Source organism: Balearica regulorum, chromosome W (assembly GCF_011004875.1).
Source record: "Balearica regulorum gibbericeps isolate bBalReg1 chromosome W, bBalReg1.pri, whole genome shotgun sequence".
NCBI lineage: Eukaryota > Metazoa > Chordata > Aves > Gruiformes > Gruidae > Balearica > Balearica regulorum.
Genome location: NC_046219.1, coordinates 17,944,148 through 17,967,181, shown reverse-complemented (window position 1 = coordinate 17,967,181; position 23,034 = coordinate 17,944,148). Strand labels below are relative to the sequence as shown.

Genomic DNA, 23,034 nt, shown 5'->3' with positions numbered 1-23,034 from the left:
GAATACAATCTATACTAGTCCAGTTTACTTATTTTGTGCTATGAAGCCACAAAGAAATAGTACACTGAAGTTTTACAGTATATATTTTTTTTTTTCTGAAACAATTAGTGGAAATTCTTAGGAGAGGAATGCTGGACCATGCAAAATTTTATGTACCCCTGTGTTGGTTTTGCGTGGCAAGGTTTTGGTAGCGGGGGGGCTACAGGGGTGGCTTCTGTGAGAAGCTGCTAGAAGCTTCCCCTGTGTCTGATAGACCCAATGCCAGCCGGCTCCAAGACGGACCTGACGCTGGCCAAGGCCAAGCCAATCAGCGCCTCTGTGATAACATATTTAAGAAAGAGAAAAAACAGTTAGAGAGAGAGCTTTTGCAGCCAGAGAGAGGAGTGAGAAGATGTAAGAACATCTGCAGACACCAAGGTCAGTGAAGAAGGAGGGGGAGGAGGTGCTCCAGGCGCCAGAGCAGAGATTCCCCTGCAGCCCGTGGTGAAGACCATGGTGAAGCAGGCTGTTCCCCTGCAGCAGCCCATGGAGGAAGGATGAGGGGGTGTAGCGATTCCACCTGCAGCCCGTGGAGGACCCCACGCCGGAGCAGGTGGAGGCACCTGAAGGAGGCTGTGGCCCCGTGGGAAGCCCGCGCTGGAGCAAGCTCCTGGCAGGACCTGTGGATCCGTGGAGAGAGGAGCCCACGCCAGAGCAGGTTTGCTGACAGGACTTGTGACCCCGTGGGGGACCCATGCTGGAGCAGTTTGCTCCTGAAGGTCTGCACCCCGTGGAGGAGACTCACGTTGGAGAAGGCCGTGAAGGACTGTCTCCCGTGAGAGGGACCCCACGCTGGAGCGGGGGAACAATGAGTCCTCCCCCTGAGGATGAAGAAGCGGCAGAAACACCGCGTGAGGAACTGACCATAACCCCCACTCCCCGTCCCCCTGTGCCGCTGAGGGGGGCGGAGGTTGAAGCCGGGAGTGAAGTTGAGCCCGGGAAGATGGGAGGGGTGGGGGGAGGTGTTTTTAAGATTTGGTTTTATTTCTCATTCCTCTACTCTGTTTTGCTTAGTAATAAATAAGATGAATTCCCTCTCTAAGTTCGGTCTGTTTTGCTCGTGATGATAATTAGAGAATGATCTCTCCCTGTCCTTATCTCGACCCGTAAGTTTTTTTTTCATTGTACCTTTTCTCCCCTGTCTAATGAAAGAGGGGAGTGATAGAGCGGCTCTGGTGGGCACCTGGCCCTCAGCCAGGGTCAACCCACCACAACCCCAAATAATAAATGCACTTGGAAAAGGCAGTATGTAGGCCAAAATAGAGCCCTGAAAAATGTGAAGTAGAATTACTGTAGCTGTACATCTGAAATTGCAAGAGTTGCTAAAGAGCAGATAGTTGATTAATGGGCAGGATGTCTCTAGTCCATCAATGGACTAACAAAATTTTATATAAGACACCTGGATGAAGCAAGATGTATAGACTGGGGAAGGTACAGCATGAACTGAATAGATGAATAGCATTTGTGATATGAATTAAATCAATTAAAAACCATATGAGAGAGACATGATAAAAGATAACTAATAAAAATGCATGACAGCGTATAGAAAACTCATTTAAAGTATGTGAAGGGGAGCTTGGAACCAGACCGCTGGGTTGCTGGACTTACTGCAGGCTGTTCAGTCAGTGTACACAGAGTGATGCTTGTGATTGTCATACTAAAGAAACAGTTCCTGATCTGTGTGACTGTGCTGCCTGTGTGGGTCTGGCCCAGAAAGGGGTTAAGAGGGCACCAGAGGCAGAGACTGGCCCAGGCATGACAGGCAACACAGCAACCAAGGCAATGGCTTTCACTAACTTTAACAGAAAAACAGTGAAAACTGAGAGATGGGCAGTACCGGGGAAAGGTTCAGAGGTACACTGGGGAAGGCATAGCACAGGGTTGGGCACTCATGCAACACAGTATATACCACATGGAGATATTAGGCTGTATATCACTCCCCAAAACTAGTAAGCCCTGTATCTCAGCCACAGTGCTGTATGGCCCCAACGATGGTGTTCAGCTCTGGAGTTAATACTCCATGCTTCCCTGCCCTAAGCTCACTTCACTGCAGTGTGAAATGGACCTTTTCCAGCAGAAATTCAACAAGATAACGAGAGCCAGCAGAGTCCTCCCTGGTCCAGCCTTCCACTGTCAGGTGGATCTGGGCTTTTTTTTTTTTAATAAGTCAAAATATCAGCCTAATTTAAAATACAATAAATAACTAAAGGAAAATTAGACTTTCAAGGTTTCCTATCACGCATACATTTTTAGGCACTTCATAGTTAGACACGTCATTACTAAGTCATCATTCTTCACTACTGCTCAGATGTGTGTTTTCACACCTTGTTTGAAAAACACACCAGCCTCACAAGATCTGTATAGTTATTGCTAGTCATGACTAGTAAACTTGAATAGACATAAGAGGGGACAGAATTTAGAATGTAATGGGCAACACTTCAAGATAAGAGTAGAATTTTAAAAAGATACCCAGCAAGGAGCTACTAACAATGATGAAAGTTTTTCAAAATGTGAGCTAGATTAAATTTGACTCTATCTCATGAACTGTCACTATATGAGGATGGAGATTTTATTGTTTTTAGGAAGTTTCTCAGAAAATAATTTTGATTCTTTTATCACTATGACTTATTCTTATAACACTTTGCTAATTAATGTTTTAGTCCTCTTTCAAGTCATAAGTTATCTATTTTCAATTAGTAAATGGACTGAAAAAAAATGAATGGTTGTGGTGAGTTGACCCTGGCTGGAGGCCAGGTACCCACCAAAGCCACTCTATCACTCCCCCTCCTCAAGTGGACATAAGAGAGAAAATATAACAAAAGGCTCATGGGTCGAGATAAGGACAGGGAGAGATCACAGCAATTACTGTCACAGGCAAAACAGACTCAACTTGGGAAAATTAATCTAATTTATTACCAAACAAATCAGAGTCGATTAATGAGAAATAAAACCAAGTCTTAAAACACCTTCCCCCCACCTCTCCCTTCTTCCCAGGCTTAACTTCACTCCCAGTTCTCTCTACCTCCTCCCTCTGAGCGGCACAGGGGTATGGGGAATGGGGGTTGTGGTCAGTTCATCACACGTTGTCTCTGCTGCTCCTTCCTCCTCAGGGGGAGGACTCCTCACACTCTTCCCCTGCTCCAGCACGGGGTCCCTCTCACGGGAGACAGTCCTCCACGAACTTCAATGTGAGTCCTTCCCATGGGCTACAGTTCCTCACAAACTACTCCAGCATGGGTCCCTTCCACAGGGTGCAGACCTTCAGGACCAGACTGCTCCAGCATGGGTCCCCCACGAGGTCACAAGTCCTGCCAGCAAACCTGCTCTGGCATGGGCTCCTCTCTCCACAGGTCCACAGGTCCTGCCAGGAGCTTGCTCCAGCGCGGGCTTCCCACAGGGTCACAGCCTCCTTCAGGTGCCTCCACCTGCTCCAGCGTGGGGTCCTCCACGGGCTGCAGGTGGATATCTGCTCCACCATCATCCTCCATGGGCTGCAGGGGGACAGCCTGCCTCACCATGGTTTTCACAGGCTGCAGGGGAATCTCTGCTCCGGCACCTGGAGCACCTCCTCCCCCTCCTTCTTCACTGACCTTGGTGTCTGCAGAGTTGTTTCTCTCACATCTTCTCACTCCTCTCTCTGGCTGCAAAAACTGCTCCTAGGTTTTTTTGGTTTTTTTCTTCTTAAGTATGCTATCACAGAGGCGCTACCACCGTTGCTGATTGGCTTGGCCTTGGCCAGCAGCGGGTCCATCTTGGAGCTGGCTGGCATTAGCTCTACTGGACCTAGGGGAAGCTTCTAGCAGCTTCTCGCAGAAGCCACTCCTGTAGCTCCCCCCCCCCCCCAAACCTTGCCATGCAAACCCAATAGAATGATATACATGAAAAATCAAACAAGTTCATCACCAAACCTCTAAAAAATTACAAACAAGTCTCAGTAAGGGGGAGACTTAGTACAATGTAAGTACTATAAATTTATTTTTGTATCAGTTATATGCATGAAGCATTATGATATATTTAAGTAAAGATTATCCTTTGTGTATAAAACTAGTAATAACAGTATAACTGGACATCTCTCTACTGCTTCAACACTCATTACAGAACATATTTGTAGCAAAGTATGCAAAGAGTGAAATCGTTGCTCCAATGCTGTTATTAAGAGTTTTGCAATTGTCTTAGCCCAGACCAAGATTTTGTTCAAAAAATTCTCTTTCGTGCTCTGATAGTGTCTCAGGGAATTATGTCATGTTTGTGCTTTTAAGCTGAAAGGCACAGTAACATACAATATATACAGCTGCAGTACAACATAATCTATAGTACTATTTGTCTTGAGGCAAGTGTAGTATTCAGCAATTCCTTATCTGTTTTTTGAAAGAAGAAACACTGAACTTCAAACCTTTGCTCTCCTGAGAAGAACTATTCTCAAGGCATTCTGGAATTATTGGTGGTACTGGAGCAAGAACAAAGCTTTATTAGGGTATTTATATGATTGATACCTAAAGGCTTATAAAAAAAAATCAAAACTGTGCATTTTTAAAGAGGTATCTATATTGCCGTTTGCTTTTGTAAATCTCATAAATACTCTGCATATTTTCAAGTTCTTAAGGAGTATTGATTTACTTAAATCATTTTGTAGACTTTAAAATATAGAGGCTATACATTAAGTGTAGCTTAAACCAGTATAGAAAGAAATTCAGACAAGCATTAGGAAAAAGTTATAGACATTATAGGCCTGTTTGGCTATAGACTTACTAATGAGTAGGATAAACAGAAAATGCTAACATTGAGAAGGATCAGAAGTGAGGAGGGGTCCAAGGTCTTTCACAGATGAAGGCCAACCAACCAACCAACTAGACTATGTTTCAGTTGGTAAATTTGCCATTTGTAGATTAAGACAAATTCATAACAGTATTATCTGCCTTCCTTCTGTCAGTTAACTCCTTATTAATAAGAAAGTAAAGGAAGGGTTCTGTTCTGAAATTATGTTCCTATTGCATTGAACTGATATTCATGAAGAAGTTTCCTTATGCAAATATTCTGTGACAAACTGGCACTTAGCCTATGCATTCAGGTAAGCTGGGTGCAATTTTTTCCCCCATAACAGGAAAACTAACTACATGAGAAGTTAGTGATTTTCAAAAGAAAATTTAAAAGATTTGCAGTATAAACATTTTATGTTTTCATGGATTATCCATATAGTCACAAATTTAACATTGCTGTCTGGTATGAAATCTGTATGTCTTATCTATATTGCATTTTTTTAACTTGCTTATTGTATCACATTTTAAATTATAACTCAAAGTTTTTATTTAATTTTTTAATATATTGAAATGATATTTATAAATATGAGAACTTTTTACAGGTACCCTGAAAAATCTGGACTGACACAGTGACACTTTCCAACCGTAATATTCCTGTTCCAACTACTAAAAATACCATGCACTGTTTCAAATAGCTGAGGTTTAGGCAAACAACAGAGAAATATTTTATCCTTGAAAAAATTTGTATATATATGACTATTGCTGCACTTCCTAATCTAACACAGGGATTTCAGGGTCTCATTATTATCCTGCCTGTCAACTATCTTGACACATAAAGTTACAATGTTTGCAAAAAAACTTCAGAAGGATATGGGCATATTGTTTAAGACTTAAGGTATCATCTAGTTAGCAATTACAAACCTGTTGCTTTTCATAACAGTACAAAAGTGTTAGGGATAGAACAAGCCTGCACTGTACTATGACTATTGTATAATAAATATTTGCTTCATACCTCCTTCCATTTTGTCTCATTAACTTCTTTGTACTGCAATTCATACTCCAGAGTAATCCATCCCTTCTGAACATCTGCCGTTGGTGGTGGATCCCATCTTACTTGGATATCCCCATGGATCCCAGTCTGACTAGTATTTAGCAGAGTCCAGTTAAGGTGGACAGGGGGATCAGGTAGTACTGTTTAAACAGAATATTTGGAATAAACCAGCCAGTTTTCAATGTGAAATGACCATTCTTACTACATGCCATTAAATGATTTCAGGACTAAAAAAGCATATTAACCACACATTTGCTGATTAATATCTAAACCTATGAATCAATGACAAAATCACTACAAGTTTGGTAACAAGGCACCCTGCCATTGGCGGTAGACATGCTCTGCATAAATCTTACCTGAATGACTAATAAAGAAGACTAAGAATGTATTACCTATTACACCACATTTTGCAATAGCAGCTTATAAAACACTGAGACATAAACAGTTCTCCATCAAAACTTAAATTTAGAGTTCTCACTACAAATAAAAACAATAATTGGAGTGACACAGAAAGATAAATTAAATATTTAATAACTACTTCAGAAATAATGTAGAAATGCATTGAAAAACTATGGTATCTGAAAAATTATTCTAATTTTGCTCAGCTGAAGAAAAGGGAACAGTGGGTATTCTAGTCACTTGCAGGAATAAAGTGTTAATTGCATATACATACACCACTGCTCTGAACAAGCAATAATGTCTGGAAAATCCCAGTCACAATTAATATCATGATAAATATAAATTCTGGCTTAGAAATGCTAAACATCCTGATTCTGCAGATTAGTGTTGATTCAGGAACAAAAAACTATTTGGTTCCAGAACTTTGCAGAATCGAGATTTTAACGCCATCCTTGCTCACACTGATCAAGGGGATGTAGCATCCATTAGAAAGGGCTCAGAGTGACAGCAAAAGCAAACTCATCTGCAGACATTTGAGAGACCACTGGTATTCATAAAGAGAAACCATGTATTTGCTTTTATCCTTTTAGCTTTTTTCCAACCTGGACAATATTTTCTGGTGTGGATCACATTACATATGTTACAAAACTAAATCCCTTCCTATATATCGTATTTTTTCAAAACTAACCTGAGAGGGAGAATTTAAATACAGTATGAATAATACAAAAGCTTATAGAATCACACCTATTGTGGTATAAAAATATAGAGGTAAAATGCATAATGGAAGCATACCTATTTCATCAACACTGAAACATTTTTCATCAAATACTTCATCTTTATTGGCAAGCTTAACACAATATGGTATCCAAATAGAGGTGTAGGATGTGTTGAAATAACAGCTATTTTCTCCTGCAGTGATATAATCAGGGCATTCTTTCCAGTCTTCATCATTCCTAGAATGACAACAAAAATATAATATACATGAGAGATTTATAGATCTTACAAGGTACAAATTATAGATGTTATGATATGTTGTTGATAAGTTATAACTTCTATGGAAGCAAGAAATACATGTCAATATTTATTGTGACTTAAAATGAAGTCAAACCACTATCCAAGCAATCTGCATAAATATATTTAGGTTCTCATGTACTGGTAGTGGCATTTCTGTTGGACGGTGTTTCCAAAAGATCAGTCAGAGAGCACGTGTTCATGCTGATAGGTGCTAATGACTACCAGAGAGCATAAACTTAGGTAAATTTGATATGCATTTATGCAACTGTTGTTCAGGCAAAATTAAATTGCAATAAGATGGCTATCTACATAATGAGATCTGAAACACTGAAAGCCAGTCCTTAGGGCAGATCAGTACTGCACCACATGCAAAGCCAAGGACAAGGGAGTGCCAGTCACTGGGGAGCTGAACTGGGATGTAGGCACTGGAGCATTGATCACTCACATGGGAAAGTGCCCGATGGTGAATGCTGCAGGAGACCTGGCACAAACCAACTCAGGACTGCAAGACGTGAAAGAAGGTAAGAGAAATACAGTGCTGTGGGTGAGGAAGGGCTAAATTCCTTGGGATACAAAACTTCTAAAACACAGGCTTGCAACAACTAGCAAAAACCATTCTGACTTTGTTAAAAAATTCATAAATGTTCTTTGTAAATAAAAGAATTGCAGCAGGAATATTAACATTCATATATTTCATTTCATCTCTTAAAAAGGACAAACCAGCAGTTATAAAGAGTGGCATGAATTCTCAGACTGAGAAACACTGCTACTTGTGCAGGGTCATTTTCATATGGCCAAGCTGTAACTATACAGCAGGTCCAAAACCAAAGAAGTCTTCAGTAAAGCAAAATGGGAACAACCAGATAATTAGAAATATTCTACAGGAAAAGTGACAGACATTTATTCAGTATCTCTGAAGTCACTTTAGAAAAACAAATCTCATAGCGAACAGATCTGCTGTTGCTTTTCTTTATCTCAATATTCTCTCTCAGCCCAAATATAGGACTGTCGTGGTTTAACCCAGCAGGCAGCTAAAATCACACAGCCATATGCTTGCTCCTCTTCCCCTGGTGGGATGGGGAATATAATCGAAAAGAAAAAGGTAAAACTTGTGGGTTGAAATAAAGACAATTTAATAGGAAAGAAAAGGAAGAGAACACCACCACCACCACCATTAATGATGATAAAAGAATATACAAACCAAGTGATGCACAGCACAATTGCTCACCACCTGGAACTGATGCTCAGCTAGTTCCTGAGTCGTGCTGTCTCCTGGCCAACTCCCCCAGTTATATACTGAGTATGATGTCATATGGTATGGAATATCCATACCATAAATTTCCAAAAAAATTTCTTCATCAAAAGGGTTATCAATCATTGGAGCAGGCTGCCCAGGGAAGTGGTTGAGTCACCATCCCTGGAGGTATTTAAAACACGCGTAGATGTGGTACTTAGGGACATGGTTTAGTGGTTGGACTTGGCAGTGCTAGGTTAATGGTTGGACTTGATGATCTTAAAGGTTTTTTTCCAACCAAAACCATTCTATGATTCTATCCCTTTGGCAAGTTTAGGTCAGCTGTCCTGGCTGAGTCCCCTCTCAGCTTCTTGGGCACCCCTCCATCTTCCTGTTGGCAGGCCAGTATGAGAAGCCGAAAAGTCCTTGATTGCTTAGCAACAACTAAAAACATCAGTGTGTTATCAACATTATTCTCATCCTAAATCCAAAACATAGAACTATATCAGCTGCTAGGAAGAAAATTAACTCTACCCCAGCTAAAACCAGGACAAGAGCAAATAAGGATCTTTCAGAAAAATACAGTCTCGGTTTGTTAAATATATACTGTAAATGCCTTTTCTTACTAAGAGCCATTCAAGGTGTACAGAAGGAGGGTTAAGCTAAACCAATTATGCCAAGTGCAGTCTTCAATACTGGAGTGGGTGCTTAAGAAGTAAAAATGCAGATGCTACATGAATTGAATAAGCAGCATTTCTGCCACTAAGCACAGGTCTTGTGCTTAGTTGATGAGACCAGACACTTTTCTAAAGGAAATGCTGTAGCTCTGCCAGAGTCAGGACTTGATAAAAGTGTACGCAGTTAGACACTATGGTTTGTGTTAAGCAGGTTAGGTGATATAGTTCAGTCCTAAGCCTTATATGTTGCTTGCACATTAAAATAGAAATATTTTAATGTAGATATTCAATTCACATCTTTTATTGCAGTATACTAATTTCTGGGGCAATAATGAAATGTGATCTGTTTGACATATGAGGTACTGCTTTATTGTAGAGTTTAATTAATTTTTAAAGTTTGTACTCTCTTGATGCATGCCACTGACAACTGTCAAGTAAACATTTACACTTAAATAGTGGCTTTAAATTGGACCCCTATATTTCTGAGAGGTCTCATAAAAGTAAGAAATCAAGCTTTGCCATTAAGCTTAAGTTTACTAAGCAAATGTGTCATCACCAGTAGAAAGAGTCTGTAGATCAAAAAGGTTGAAACATTAGATGGAACAGAAACTCACATCCTCCTGTTCCTGTGAACAAAAGGCCTGTTTTCCTTAATAGCCATTACCGGTAATGTCTATGTCCTCTTTCAGGCTAATCATTGTAACAACCTGAAAATTACAAGAGCTTAAGTGGAATGTGAATCAGAATTGAACATGGCTCAATGAAACCTAATCCCCAGTCTCAGAGCAGACTTTTTACCTGGACCTGCACATTCAGACTTTAATCTAGCAATTGATCAATGGAAATTCTAGGAAACGTTAATAAAAAATTGAAAGAGGCTTGTATCCAAACTCCACATCTGAGCACAGATATGAGGAATCTCACAATTACATGTTAGGTTGATAAGGAATAAACTGAAGTTCCCTATTAAAAACTCCTTTCCCAAGCCATACAGTGTTTAATTTTGGATTCTGCAACCTGGACCTAAATTTAATAAGAATGTGTTCTTATCTGCCAAGTAATGCTTGTCACTGCAAAATGCTTGATAATTAACAACAAATTTTGACATTGAAAAATATGTACTTAAACCACAATTTTATGCCCTTAAAACCAGTATGGTTTGCATCATAGCAAAAAATTAACAGCAACAAGCTAACAGGCATATCAAAATATATGACTTTTCTCTCTTTTCCTCTTTCTTTCATTGTTTCCATTTTATTACCTTTTCATGTACAATAGTTGTATTGTTCCTGGAGCAGTGAGGTTATAAAAATTTCCATCAGTCCAATAACATGAAAATGTCTCCAGTTCAGGTGATCTGCACTTGCTGATTTTTGGCCACTGCAAAAGATCTGTCAGGAAAAATGGCAGGGGACAGAATGAAACATTACACAAATCCATAAGCCAGACTAACATGCTGTTAAAATGAAACTCAGCATTTTTTATGAGTAATTAACTTTCCTTCCAATTGCTTATGTACAATGAGGCAAGATTTAAATTCTTCTTACATGCATAAAAGTAGATGACTATACCTGTAAGAAAGCCAAATTTGAAAGATGGGTCAAGCTCTCTTTTGTGCAGTGTGGAAATGTTAGTATCACAGCCTGACACACAGCATGGGGATATGCCAGCACTGTAGCTGTAGTTCAGTATAGATATACCTGAATTAGCCCTGCACTTGCTTTAAAGTGTGGTACTGCAGAGCTCAGTATTAGACTAACCACAGCTTAGTATTTACCCAGCTGAGCAGTTTTGCAATGCATCTACTCATTAGAGTAGCTACCTTGAACTGAGTTCAGGTTTGTGTATACTACATTGTGTAGATATGACCTTGCTCTGAGAGAGATAAGGGCAGCTCTAAGCATGTGCCTGTTGTGCCACATACTGCTTCTATATTCATAATTTCTGTTCTTTATCAAAACTGAAACGATGTAGGGCCATGAAATGACTGGTACAATTAGTCAGCCTCGTCAATCCCTGTGAGAAAAATAAAAACAAAAATTGCAGATATGATTCACTGCTTTCAAAGTAAGTACTTATTTTTTTCCTGATTTTTAAGGGTCTAATGAAGTAGTCATTCTAAAATGTCAATGTTTCCTATTTGGCCTGGAAAGCTTTCTAGAGGGACATCACGTGCACGTGGAAACATCTAACTCTCTTTACTATCTGGGAAATATGATCATTTATTTAAGAAAATTTCTCCATGAGGCACCTAAAATGTAGATATTAGTCAGTTGTTTATGATCGATGAAATAATGCCTGGCCAGGGAATGACATGATGCTACTGGACTCCACATGTCAAGATCTTTGCAAACATTTTTGCAGTATCACAGCTGTAAATATTTGGTACAAAACAGTCACACTCAAAGTTGGAAAAAAGTATTAAGATACAGACATCCGCATGCACCAGATGCTTCCTGCTGCCCATGAGGATTTTGTAGCCTTCCTGCATATTAATTCATTTATTTCTGGCTCAGATAGACACATCCACTCAACGCCAGAACAATTTGTATTTCTTTGACTTCACGATTTGTGGTGGGTTGACCCTGGCTGGATGCCAGGTGCCCGCTAAAGCCGCTCTATCACTCCCATCCTCAGATGGAAAGGGGAGAGAAAATATAACAAAAGGCTCATGGGTCGAGATAAGGACAGGGAGAGATCACTCAGCAATTACCGTCATGGGGAAAAAGAGACTTGACTTGGGGAAATTAGTTTAATTTATTGGGAAACAAAATCAGAGTATGTGTAGTGGTTTAGCCCCAGCCACAGCGGAGCACCACGCGGCTGCTCGCACACTCCCTCTCCTCCCCTGGTGGGATGGCGAGAAGAATAGGAAGACAAAGGCAAAAAGCCTCCTGGGTTGGGATAAGGACAGTTTACTGGGACAGCAAAGGGAGAGGGAAATAACAACAACAGTACTTATAACAGAATATACACGACTGGTGATATGCAATGCAGTTTCTCACCCAATAACCGTACAGCTCAGACCGCATGCTCAGACCCATCCCAAAGCCAGACCGTCCCCGAGCCACGCATCCAGGAGCTGCACCCCCCTCCCCGACTAGCCCCCCCTTTTATGCTGAGCATGACATCACATGGTATGGAATATCCCCTTTGGCTAGTTTGGGTCACCTGTCCTGGCTGTGTCCCATCCAGGCTTCTGGTGAAAATTAACTCTATCCTAGCCAAACCCAGGACATTATCCACCCCTTATTCTATACGATTTACGTCATGCCCAGATCCTACACTTCCCAATTAATGACCACCATTTTCCCTGTCTTTGAGATATATATACACACACACAGATATCATTCCCTTAGTCTATAGGCCATCCCTCTATGGTGTCCACTGAGTTCATTTAGTCTGTGACTTTGGGCTCCGTCTGTCATAACAGTCTCTCAGGGCAGGAGTGATGATATGTGCTGTTGGATTGCTCCATTCTGCATCTGGAACTTGTGACTGGTGTATCTGGAATGTTTCATGCTCACGGTCCGTGGGTTAAAGAAGCTGATTTTCAAGGAAGTTGTCCATGGTCAAGTCCACCCCTAGATCACGGGCCCATCTATATGTCGCATCTCTTCCTTGATGGCCTGAGGTGTCATGGGCCCACCATGAGCTATAAATAATTCACCCTTATGTTGCCACTCCAGATCCAGCTGAGCCACTTCAGACTTGGCAGCCTGATCCACCTGCTGGTTGTTTTGATGTTCCTCAGTGGCCTGACTCTTGGGTACGCGGGCATCTGAGTAACGTACTTTTACAACCAGCTTCTCTAATGAGTTGAGTTTGCATGGCAAGGTTTTGGTAGCAGGGGGGCTACAGGGGTGGCTTCTGTGAGAAGTTGCTAGAAGCTTCCCCTGTGTCTGATAGAGCCAATGCCAGCCGGCTCCAAGACGGACCCACCGCTGGCCAAGGTCGAGCCAATCAGCGCCTCTGTGATAACATATTTAAGAAAGAGAAAAAAAACAGTTAGAGAGAGAGCTTTTGCAGCCAGAGAGAGGAGTGAGAAGATGTAAGAACATCTGCAGACACCAAGGTCAGTGAAGAAGGAGGGGGAGGAGGTGCTCCAGGCGCCAGAGCAGAGATTCCCCTGCACCCTGTGGTGAAGACCATGGTGAAGCAGGCTGTTCCCCTGCAGCAGCCCATGGAGGAAGGATGAGGGGGTGTAGCGATTCCACCTGCAGCCCGTGGAGGACCCCACACCGGAGCAGGTGGAGGCACCTGAAGGAGGCTGTGGCCACATGGGAAGCCCAGGCTGGAGCAAGCTCCTGGCAGGACCTGTGGACCCATGGAGAGAGGAGCCCACGCCAGAGCAGGTTTGCTGACAGGACTTGTGACCCCGTGGGGGACCCATGCTGGAGCAGTCTGGTCCTGAAGGTCTGCACCTCGTGGGAGAGACCCATGCTGGAGCAGTTCGTGAAGGACTGTAGCCCGTGGGAGAGACTCACATTGGAGAAGGTCGTGAAGGACTGTCTCCCGTGAGAGGGACCCCACGCTGGAGCGGGGGAACGATGAGAGGAGTCCTCCCCCTGAGGATGAAGGAGCAGCAGAAACACCGCGTGATGAACTGACCATAACCCCCATTCCCCGTCCCCCCGTGCTGCTGGGTGGGAGGAGGTTGAAGCCGGGAGTGAAGTTGAGCCCGGGAAGATGGGAGGGGTGGGGGGAGGTGTTTTAAGATTTGGTTTTATTTCTCATTCCTCTACTCTGTTTTGCTTGATAATAAATTAGATGAATTCCCTCTCTAAGTTCAGTCTGTCTTGCTCGTGATGATAATTAGTGAATGATCTCTCCCTGTCCTTATCTCGACCCATAAGCTTTTTTCATTGTACTTTTTCTCCCCTGTCTGATGAAGGAGGGGAGTGATAGAGTGGCTTTGGTGGGCACCTGGCCCCCAGCCAGGGTCAACCCACCACAGTCCTTTTACATCTAGCCAGGCAGCAATATCATGCTATAATTCGGCAGCCCAGATGGATTTGCCTCTGCACTGCAAGTTGCTCTGCTTCCACTGCTGTAACCACCCCCACAGGGCATTGGCCACCATCCATGAGGCAGTTCAGGGAGAGAGCACCAGCCACTTTTCTCACTCAGCAATATTTAAAGCCAGCTGGATGGCTTTCACCTCTGCAAACTGGCTCGATTCACCTTCTCCTTCAGCAGCTTCTGCAACTTGTCGTGTAGGACTCCATACAGCAGCCTTCCGCCTCCAATGATTTCCCACAATGCGACAGGACCCATCAGTGAACAGGGCATAATGCTTCTCATTTTCTGGCAGTTTATTATACAGTGGGGATTCTTCAGTACATGTCACCTGCTCCTCATGCGATATTCGGAAATCTTACCCTTCTGGCCAGTCTGTGATCACTTTCAGAATTCCTGGACGATTGGGGTTTCCTGTTCGAGCCCACTGTGTGAGCAGTGCGAGCCACTTACTCCACGTCGCATCAGTTGCATGATGTTTGGAGGGGATCCTCTCTTTGAACATCCAGCCCAGCACCGACAGTCGGGGTGTCAGGAGGAGCTGTGCTTCAGTGCCAATCACTTCTGAAGCATCTCAAACCCCTTCATATGCTGCCAATATCTCTTTTTCAGTTGGAGTGTAGCATGTCTCGGATCCTCTGTATCCCCGACTCCAAAACCCCAGGGGCCGACCTCGAGTCTCCCCTGGTGTTTTCTACCAGAGACTCCAGGTAGGGCCATTCTCCACGGCTGTGGTGTACAGCACATTTTTTTACATCTGGTCCTGCCCAGACTGGCCTAAGGGCTGCTGCATGAATTATTTCCTGTTTAATTTGTTCAAAGGCTTGTCACTGCTCAGGTCCTCATTTGAAATCATTCTTCTTTCCGGGTTACATGGTAGAGAGGGCTTACTATCAGACTGTAATTTGGAATGTGCATTCGCCAGAAACCCACAACACCTAAGAAAGCCTGTGTTTCCTTTTTGTTGGTTGGTGGAGACATAGCTGCTGTTTTGTTGATCACATTCATTGGGATCTGACAACGCCCATCATGCCATTTTATTCCTAACAACTGGATGTCCTGCGCAGGTCTCTTGACCTTACTTCGTTTTATGGTGAAGCTTTCAGAAGGATTTCAACTATGTTCTTCCCTTTCTCAGCGACTTCTTCTGCTCTGTTGCCCCATACGATGATGTCATCAATGTATTGCAGGTGCTCTGGGGCTTCACCCTGTTCCAGTGCAGTCTGGATCAGTCCATGGCAAATGGTGGGGCTGTGTTTCCACCCCTGGGGCAGTTGATTCCAGGTGTACTGGACGCCCCTCCAAGTGAAGGCAAACTGTGGCCTGCACTCTGCTGCCAAAGGGATCGAGAAAAATGCATTAGCTATATCAGCTGTGGCATACCACTTGGCTGCCTTTGACTCCAGTTCATATTGAAGTTCCAGCATGTCTGGCATGGCAGCACTCATGGGTGGTGTGACTTCATTCAGGCCACGATATTCTACTGTCAGCCTCCACTCTCCATTGGACTTCCTCACTGGCCATAGGGGACTGCTAAAGGGTGAGTGGGTTCTGCTGATCACTCCCTGACTCTCCAGTTGACAAATCAGCTTCTGGATGGGAATCAGGAGGTCTCGGTTGGTGCAGTACTGCCGCCGGTGCACTGTTGTGGTAGCAATTGGTACCTGTTGTTCTTCGACCCTCAGCAGCCCCATACCAGAAGGGTCCTCTGAGAGACCGGGCAAAGTAGAGAGATGTTCAATTTCCTTTGTCTCCAAGGCAGCTATACCAAAAGCCCCCTAGAATACTTTTGGGTCCTTGAAATACCCTCTCTGGAGGTAGTCTATGCCAAGAATACATGGAACCTCTGGCCCAGTCACAATGGGGTGCTTTTCCCACTCATTCCCAGTTAGACTTACTTCAGCCTCCAGCAGAGTCAACTGTTGGGATCCCCCTGTCACTCCAGAAATACAGATGGGTTCTGCTCCTTCATAGCTTGATAGCATTAGGGTACACTGTGCACCAGTGTCCACTAGAGCCTTATACTCTTGTGGATCTGACATGCCAGGCCATCACATCCATGCAGTCCAATAAACCCTATTGTCCCTCTCCTCCACCTGGCTGGAGGCAGGGCCCCTCTAATCCTGCTCATTGTATTTGCTACTCACTTCTTGCAAAAAGGACTTAGTGGTCCCTTCAAGAGGATCATACATATGCGTAGGCCTTTCACTTGATCAGAGGAGACTGCCTGCTGGAAACCGGAGAGGCATTTGTCCTGTGCCTTCTTCCCAATTGCCTTGTCAATGCCCCCTTCCCTAGACAAGGATCCCAGCTTCTTGGCCTCCTTACCCTCTAATTCCAGGCTACTGGCCCTGTTATCCCAGCAGCAGAGCAGCCAGGTAATGATGTGCTCCCCTGGAAGGGAGCGAAATCTTTCCTCATATCTCGCAGCTCCCTCAGGGACAGGGATCGGGTGATTACCTCTGGTTCTGGCTCTTCTTCCTGTTCTCATGATGCACCTGTTTCATCATCATCCCTTACTAAGTGAACTGATTTCTTTGTATATTTCTTCTTGTGTATAGGGGCGACTGATACTGGTATGGGTTGATTTTTTTGGGTTCACCTGCAGTCCCTATCATGGGGGTTTGAGTAGCCACAGTGTCTGTTGTTGGAGTTGGCCTAGTTGTGGCAGTTGGGGTAGCTGCAGTGTCTTTTGTGGGGGTTGGGGTAGCTGCCTTGCCTGTTATGGGGACTGGGGTAGCTGTAGTGTCGATCGGTCTGTTTTCCCTTTCTTCTCCCTGAGGGTGCTGCCTACTATTGTGCAGTGTTTGGTAGATAGTGGCCAGGGCTCAACACAGTGCAGTGAGTTGTGCCTCCTTGGAATAGCCTCAGCATTTTCCTTTCAAATATTCTACCACTTCATCAGGGTCTTGCAGTTGTTCGGGAGTGAAGCTCCAAAACATTGGGGGTGAGAAGGTCTCTAGATACCTGCCCATATTCTCCCACATGCCATGCCAGCCCTGACTATTCAGCCTCAGGGAAAATCTCTGGGTGGTATTCTTAAAACAATTTTTAGTAACCCTGAACAGGACTTGAATCACATTCAGGAGATATAGCAATAGGACCATACTGGCCTGAACATTCCAAGGGTATTCAAAATTCTCCAAAGCTGCTGTAACCAGCCTGAAGGGAAAAGGGGAGGTGAAAGAGTGGGAGAAAGTATCCCCCTCTGTCTTCCCTGTAGATTGGGTGTGATTATTTATCAATTCAAAGAGATGTCATCTGAGGTACAGACATGACAGCAAGGCCCCATACAAATACCAAATTAAACTCATAAGCATTGATGTTATCATATCATAAGTTGATATCACACAGTACAGCAAAACGAGAATCCGGACCCTTCTCCCAGAGGTGATAAACAGCAGCATTGCAAGGAGTACATACAGCAAGTAAGCGTTTATATACCACAGCCTCGTGACCAAACAAAACACCATCGTGAACACCAGCTTCTTAAAATAATACAATAAATACTTATAACAACTTTGTTTTAACACACTCGGGTGAGATCTGTTGTTATCTCAACCCTTCGTGGCCCCACGTTGGGCGCCAAAATGACTGTCGTGGTTTAGCCCCTGCCGGCAGCTAAGCAGCATGCAGCCCCTCACTCACTTTCCCCCGGCGGGATGGGGAGGAGAATGGGAAAAAGAAAGGCAAAAAGCCTCGTGGGTTGGGATAAGGACAGTTTACTGGGACAGCAAAGGGAGAGGGAAAGAGCAACAACAGTACTTCGAATACACAAAACTGGTGACACACAGTGCAGTTTCTCACCCAACGACCATACAGCTCAGACTGCATGCTCAGACCCGTCCCAAAGCTGGACCGTCCCTGAGCCACGCATCCTGGAGCCACGTCGCCCCTCCCTAGCTAGCCCCCTTTTATGCTGAGTATGATGTCATATGGTATGGAATACCCCTTTGGCTAGTTTGGGTCACCTGTCCTGGCTGTGTCCCATCCCAGCTTCTGGTGAAAATTAAGTCTATCCTAGTCAAACCTAGGACAGTAGGATAATGAGAAAATAAAATCTAAATATTAAAACACCTTCCCTCCACCCCTTCCTTCTTCCCAGGCTTAACTTTACTCCTGAATTCTCTACCACTTTCCTTCCAGTGGCACAGGGGGACGGGGAATGGCATTTGCCAGGACACACTGTTGACTCATATTCAACTTGCCATCAGGTGAAACCCCCAGATCTCTTTCTGCAGGGCTCCTCTCCAGCCTCTCATCCCCCGATTTGTACATATAACCAGGATTATCCTCTCCCTGGTGCAGAATCTGGCACTTGCTCTTGTTATATTTCATGTTTGGTGATCGCCCAACTCTCTAGTCTATCCAGATCTCTCTGTAAGGCCTCTCTACCCTTGAGGGAGTTTAGTATTGCTGGGATACCTACTTAATGTTGTCGTGGTTTAACCCAGCCAGCAGCTAAAACAACAACACAGTCATTCTCTCACTCCCCTCCCTCTCCCAGTGGGATGGGGGAGAGAATTGAAAATGGAAAAAAAAATTAAAAAAAAAAAAAAAAAGTAAAACTCATGGGTTCAGATAAAGACAGTTTAATAGGACAGAAAAGGAAGATCAGAATAATAATAATAACAATAATAATAATGATAATATACAAAACAAGATATCATAGAATCATAGAATCATAGAATGGTTTGGGTTGGAACAAAGTGATGAACAGCACAGTTTCTCACCACCCAAAGTCGATGCTCTGCAAGACCCCAAGCTTCCCCACCTCCCAGCTCATCCCCCAGTTATATACGGAGCATGACATCATATGCTATGGAATATCCCTTTGGTCAGTTTGGGTCAACTGTCCCGGCTGTGTCCCCTCCCAGCTTCTTGGGTGCCCCCCATCTTCTCGTTGGCAGGGCAGTATGAGAAGCTGAAAAGTCCTTGACTACTTGGCAACAACTAAAAACATTAGTATGTTATCAATATTATTCTCATCCTAAATCCAAAACACAGCACTACACCAGCTGCCAGAAAGAAAATTAACTAATTAAAGAAACATTAATGAGCACTGGCCCTAAAATTGAGCCTTGGGGAACCCCACTGGTGACTGGCCACCAGCCTGACGTAACCCCATTTAGCCCTGAACATATGTGTTTTGTAAGTAAAAGTCGAGTGGCTTATTCTCCCCCCCAAAGTATTTGAAATTCTTCTTACTAAATTAATAATTGATGTTTGATTATTAAGATTTAAACAGAAAGGCTTTTTTCTGTTCCTTAGCAACCATCTTACATTTCACTGAACTTCATAGAAATTTCTTTTTTAAATTGAAAAAAAATATTGAAATGAAATGTTGCAGCAAATGGAAGAAATTACACTGTTCTTTTTCAGAAAATATTGAAATGAATTATATTGACTATTATATTTGACTAATATTGGGGCCTACAGGAAAGCTGGAGAGGGACTGCTTATCAGGGAGTGTAGTGAAAGGACAAGGGGTAATGGGTTTAAACTAAAAATGGGTCGATTTAGATTGGATGTTAGGAAGAAATTCTTTACTGTGAGGGTGGTGAGGCAGTGGAACAGGTTGCCCAGAGAGGTTGTGGATGCCCCCTCCCTGGAAGTGTTTAAGGCCAGGTTGGATGAGGCTTTGGGCAACTTGGTCTAGTTGAGGGTGTCCCTGACCGTAGCAGGGTGGTTGGAACTAGATGATCTTTGAGGTCCCTTCCAACCCAAACCATTCTATGATTCTATGATTCTATGATTCTATGATTCTATGACTTTTGCACCTGATTTTGTTTGGTATGGTATTCAGTATTTGACAACTTTGGCTTAAATCCCAAAATGCATTTGGTTGACCTTTATTTGAGTTTTTACACATTTTTACACCATTTATTAAATAATTTTCACCTGGTTTAAACCAGTATAATGAAATTGCATAGTATTATAACATAGATCAAACATAAATCAGAATAAAAGATTCAAGAACAGTACTATATTTATAACTTTTTAAATTCAGGAATGTTTCAGCTTTCAGACTTGAACTTTCTTTTCTATTTGATGGAAAATCAAACCATTGTTTAAAAACGAAACAAAGCAAAATAAATGAAATTTTGTGCCTCTACTTTAGAGACATGAGTAAAATTGACTCAATTGCATAATGCCTATAATCAACAAGACATGAGTCTCTCCCTTCTATAAACAGATATTGTGCAAGAAAGTACATGTTATGATGTTTCCTGTTTCTATCCTCAGCTATGAATCAAGAACAAATATAGGTATTTTTACTGAAACAGGTTAGGAATTTGAGAAAATTATATACTGGAAAACTGTCCTAAGTTAGAATATTTCTGTTGATGCCCGCATCATATTTATAACTAGAACATAAAATATTTAAAGCCCATGCAGACCACGTCCTCATCTTCAGGGGTAAATAAAGTTACATAGTCACTTCTTAACATGATGAAATGAATTGAATAGAATCAAACTTCACTTATATTTTGAGAGGTCCAGCAGGATCTTAGATATAGGCTCTACAATGTTTTAATAATTAATTCTCTTGAATTCACCAGCTTTATATAGAAGCTAAATTAAGGACTATAAGACGTACAAACTCTTATAGGAAAATGGCTTACAACACAGCCAGAAGTGGCATCAGTTACAATGGAGAGGATTACCAATGCGCACAGAATAAAGATTAAGACTTGGTCTCTTACACTCTAACTTCAGAGGAATATATCCCTAAGGTCCCACTTCCTTTTCCACTTCCTCACTTCCACAGGACTCATTTCTTTGTCTCACAGATGTTCCTTCAATAGGCACAAGAATTTATGAGCAGGAAGCAGATTTGTCTGGGATTCATATACTCTTGGTTTACTGGTTTGTAATTTGTATTTTTGGTTTTTTTCTGACCAGTTCCATTTTTAAGAAAAATTATCTTCCAATTGATTGTTTCCAGTTTCTGTGTCAAGCTTCCAGCCTTCAAAACCGCAGTCCTTTGTGACTGACTGGAGGAAACTTTGTCATATTGACTTGTACAATGCTTGGCACTCTTGGGGTAGATCTCCTGAATTCCTTGTTTCCCACAGAATTAAATTATCAACATTGTACAGGATCCTGTGTGAGCTCCATCTCCTGAACAAACTGTACCAGAATGCGATAAATGAACACTCATGCTCAGCTGAATGCATTTAGACATAAAGGCAGCAGGGTACTGAAAGTAATGGCTCTCAAACTGAGATTTAAAATAGACTAGAAAAGCAAAGCAACACATGGATACACACTTGTCCTTTTCCTGCCTGATCCAATAAGTTCCGGTCAAATTGTCATGAATAAAACCACTCACTTCATTCAAGATAATGGCTTGGATGAATATGCAGATTCAACAGTAGAAAACATGGAAAAACATGGTAAATCTGTGGTTTGCACTGTCAGTACTAAGAAAATTTGGTAGAAAAGTTCCTAGTCCTGCCCCAGGGTTTAGATGAAGGTAAATGTTCAGCTACCACAACTGTGCTGCCAAAGAGTAAAATCTCTTCACATTCTGCTCTTGTTATGTTATGACCACAGATTAGCCATGGTCTCAACTCTGGCTCAGCCAGAAGAAACTGTGCCAAAACAATAGATAAAACAATAGTGCGGTTTACAGAAAGAATCAGGAATGCAGATGTGCCATCTCTTTTGCTTACATTTGTTTGTGGGTCACCAGCCTGCAGTTTTCCATTTAGTGTAGTTTCAATGCTTCTTTAATCATTAAAAAAATAATATGATACTGTAACTGCAGCTTACTGAAAGTTATATATAGATGGACTTTAATACAAAATAGTCTTAAAAATCTAGAGGTGTCAGAAGGTGAATTTCTTTAGAGATTAAGTTCCCTTGTTTTTTTGTTTGTTAGTATTGACTAACATTATGTGGTAGGGCATATGAGGAAAGCTGCTTTCATACTGGAAGCACAAATGAGGTCATGCAGGCAAACAGTATGTGCAGTAAGCAAACATCACAAAAGATCTTCCATGCTCTTCTCTGAACAAGCAACTTCTACAGTATTGGCAACAACCTCCAACATCCTTCTTGCTCTTGCACATGTATTAGCAATTTCCAGTCTGAAGCCCAGTTCAAAGCTGTTTAAAAGCAAACCCATTGCTTCACCATAATGCAGCATAATAAAGCCACTCAGTGGTGAGGGGATGTCCTAGCTGAGACACAGCCCCTCTGAAGCTGCCAGCTTCCAACCAGAGATGGGTGCTTAGAACTAGGACCAACATTTTTCCAGGAAGACAAGATGAAGTATAATCTGGTATCCCCAAACTGAGCTCCAAGCTGACACTCATCTCCCCAAACTCTAAGAGGAAAATACTTGGAGGGTCTGGGGAATAAGACTGTTAGGTGTGAACCCAGGTTAAGAACTGCAACTTTACAATTACCATCATGGACAAGTCATGCAAGGGCACATCATGATGGTCCTGGCTAAATCTGACAACTTACCTCCTTTGTTTTAAAATTAGCTCATTTCCTATAAACAAGCAGCTGTGCAGAGGGGGTACTTCAACAGCACTGGAGTGAGTACTCGCATAGGATAGCCATGCTTTGGTCTGACCGGGGGACAAGGGGGGGTCCAAGCCTTGAGTGCCAGAGCCAGGCAGAGGTGACTAGGGGCGAGTCGAGCCCGGCAACGGGCATGGCGCTGCAGTGAGCGCATCACTGAGTCAGGTGACAGCAAACAGCTGCACAGTGGCGTTAAGAAAGCAAACAGAAGTGCCAATGCGAGAACAACATGGAGAGTGTTGCAGCATAGCTAACATCTGCAGTGGGAGTGGACAAAGGGAGCAAAAGCAAGATAAAGAAGGACAA

General features: G+C 42.8%; 1 protein-coding gene and 1 long non-coding RNA gene across 7 annotated transcripts in view; both read right to left on the bottom strand.

The window, feature by feature from the left end:
• Positions 1-23,034, bottom strand: part of LOC104638524 (growth hormone receptor) — a 240,184-nt gene that overhangs the window by 9,142 nt on the left and 208,008 nt on the right. For all 4 annotated transcript variants that reach the window (XM_075738978.1, XM_075738977.1, XM_075738980.1 and 1 more), the window contains 3 exons: positions 10,433-10,562; positions 7,039-7,199; positions 5,809-5,987 (listed from right to left, as the gene is read on the bottom strand). In XM_075738978.1, the coding sequence (XP_075595093.1) occupies positions 5,809-5,987; positions 7,039-7,199; positions 10,433-10,562 (470 nt within the window). The remainder of the gene's footprint in view (positions 1-5,808; positions 5,988-7,038; positions 7,200-10,432; positions 10,563-23,034) is intronic.
• LOC142599218 (uncharacterized) overlaps positions 1-23,034 on the bottom strand; it is a 159,113-nt gene that overhangs the window by 50,403 nt on the left and 85,676 nt on the right. The gene's annotated exons all lie outside the window — the stretch shown is intronic.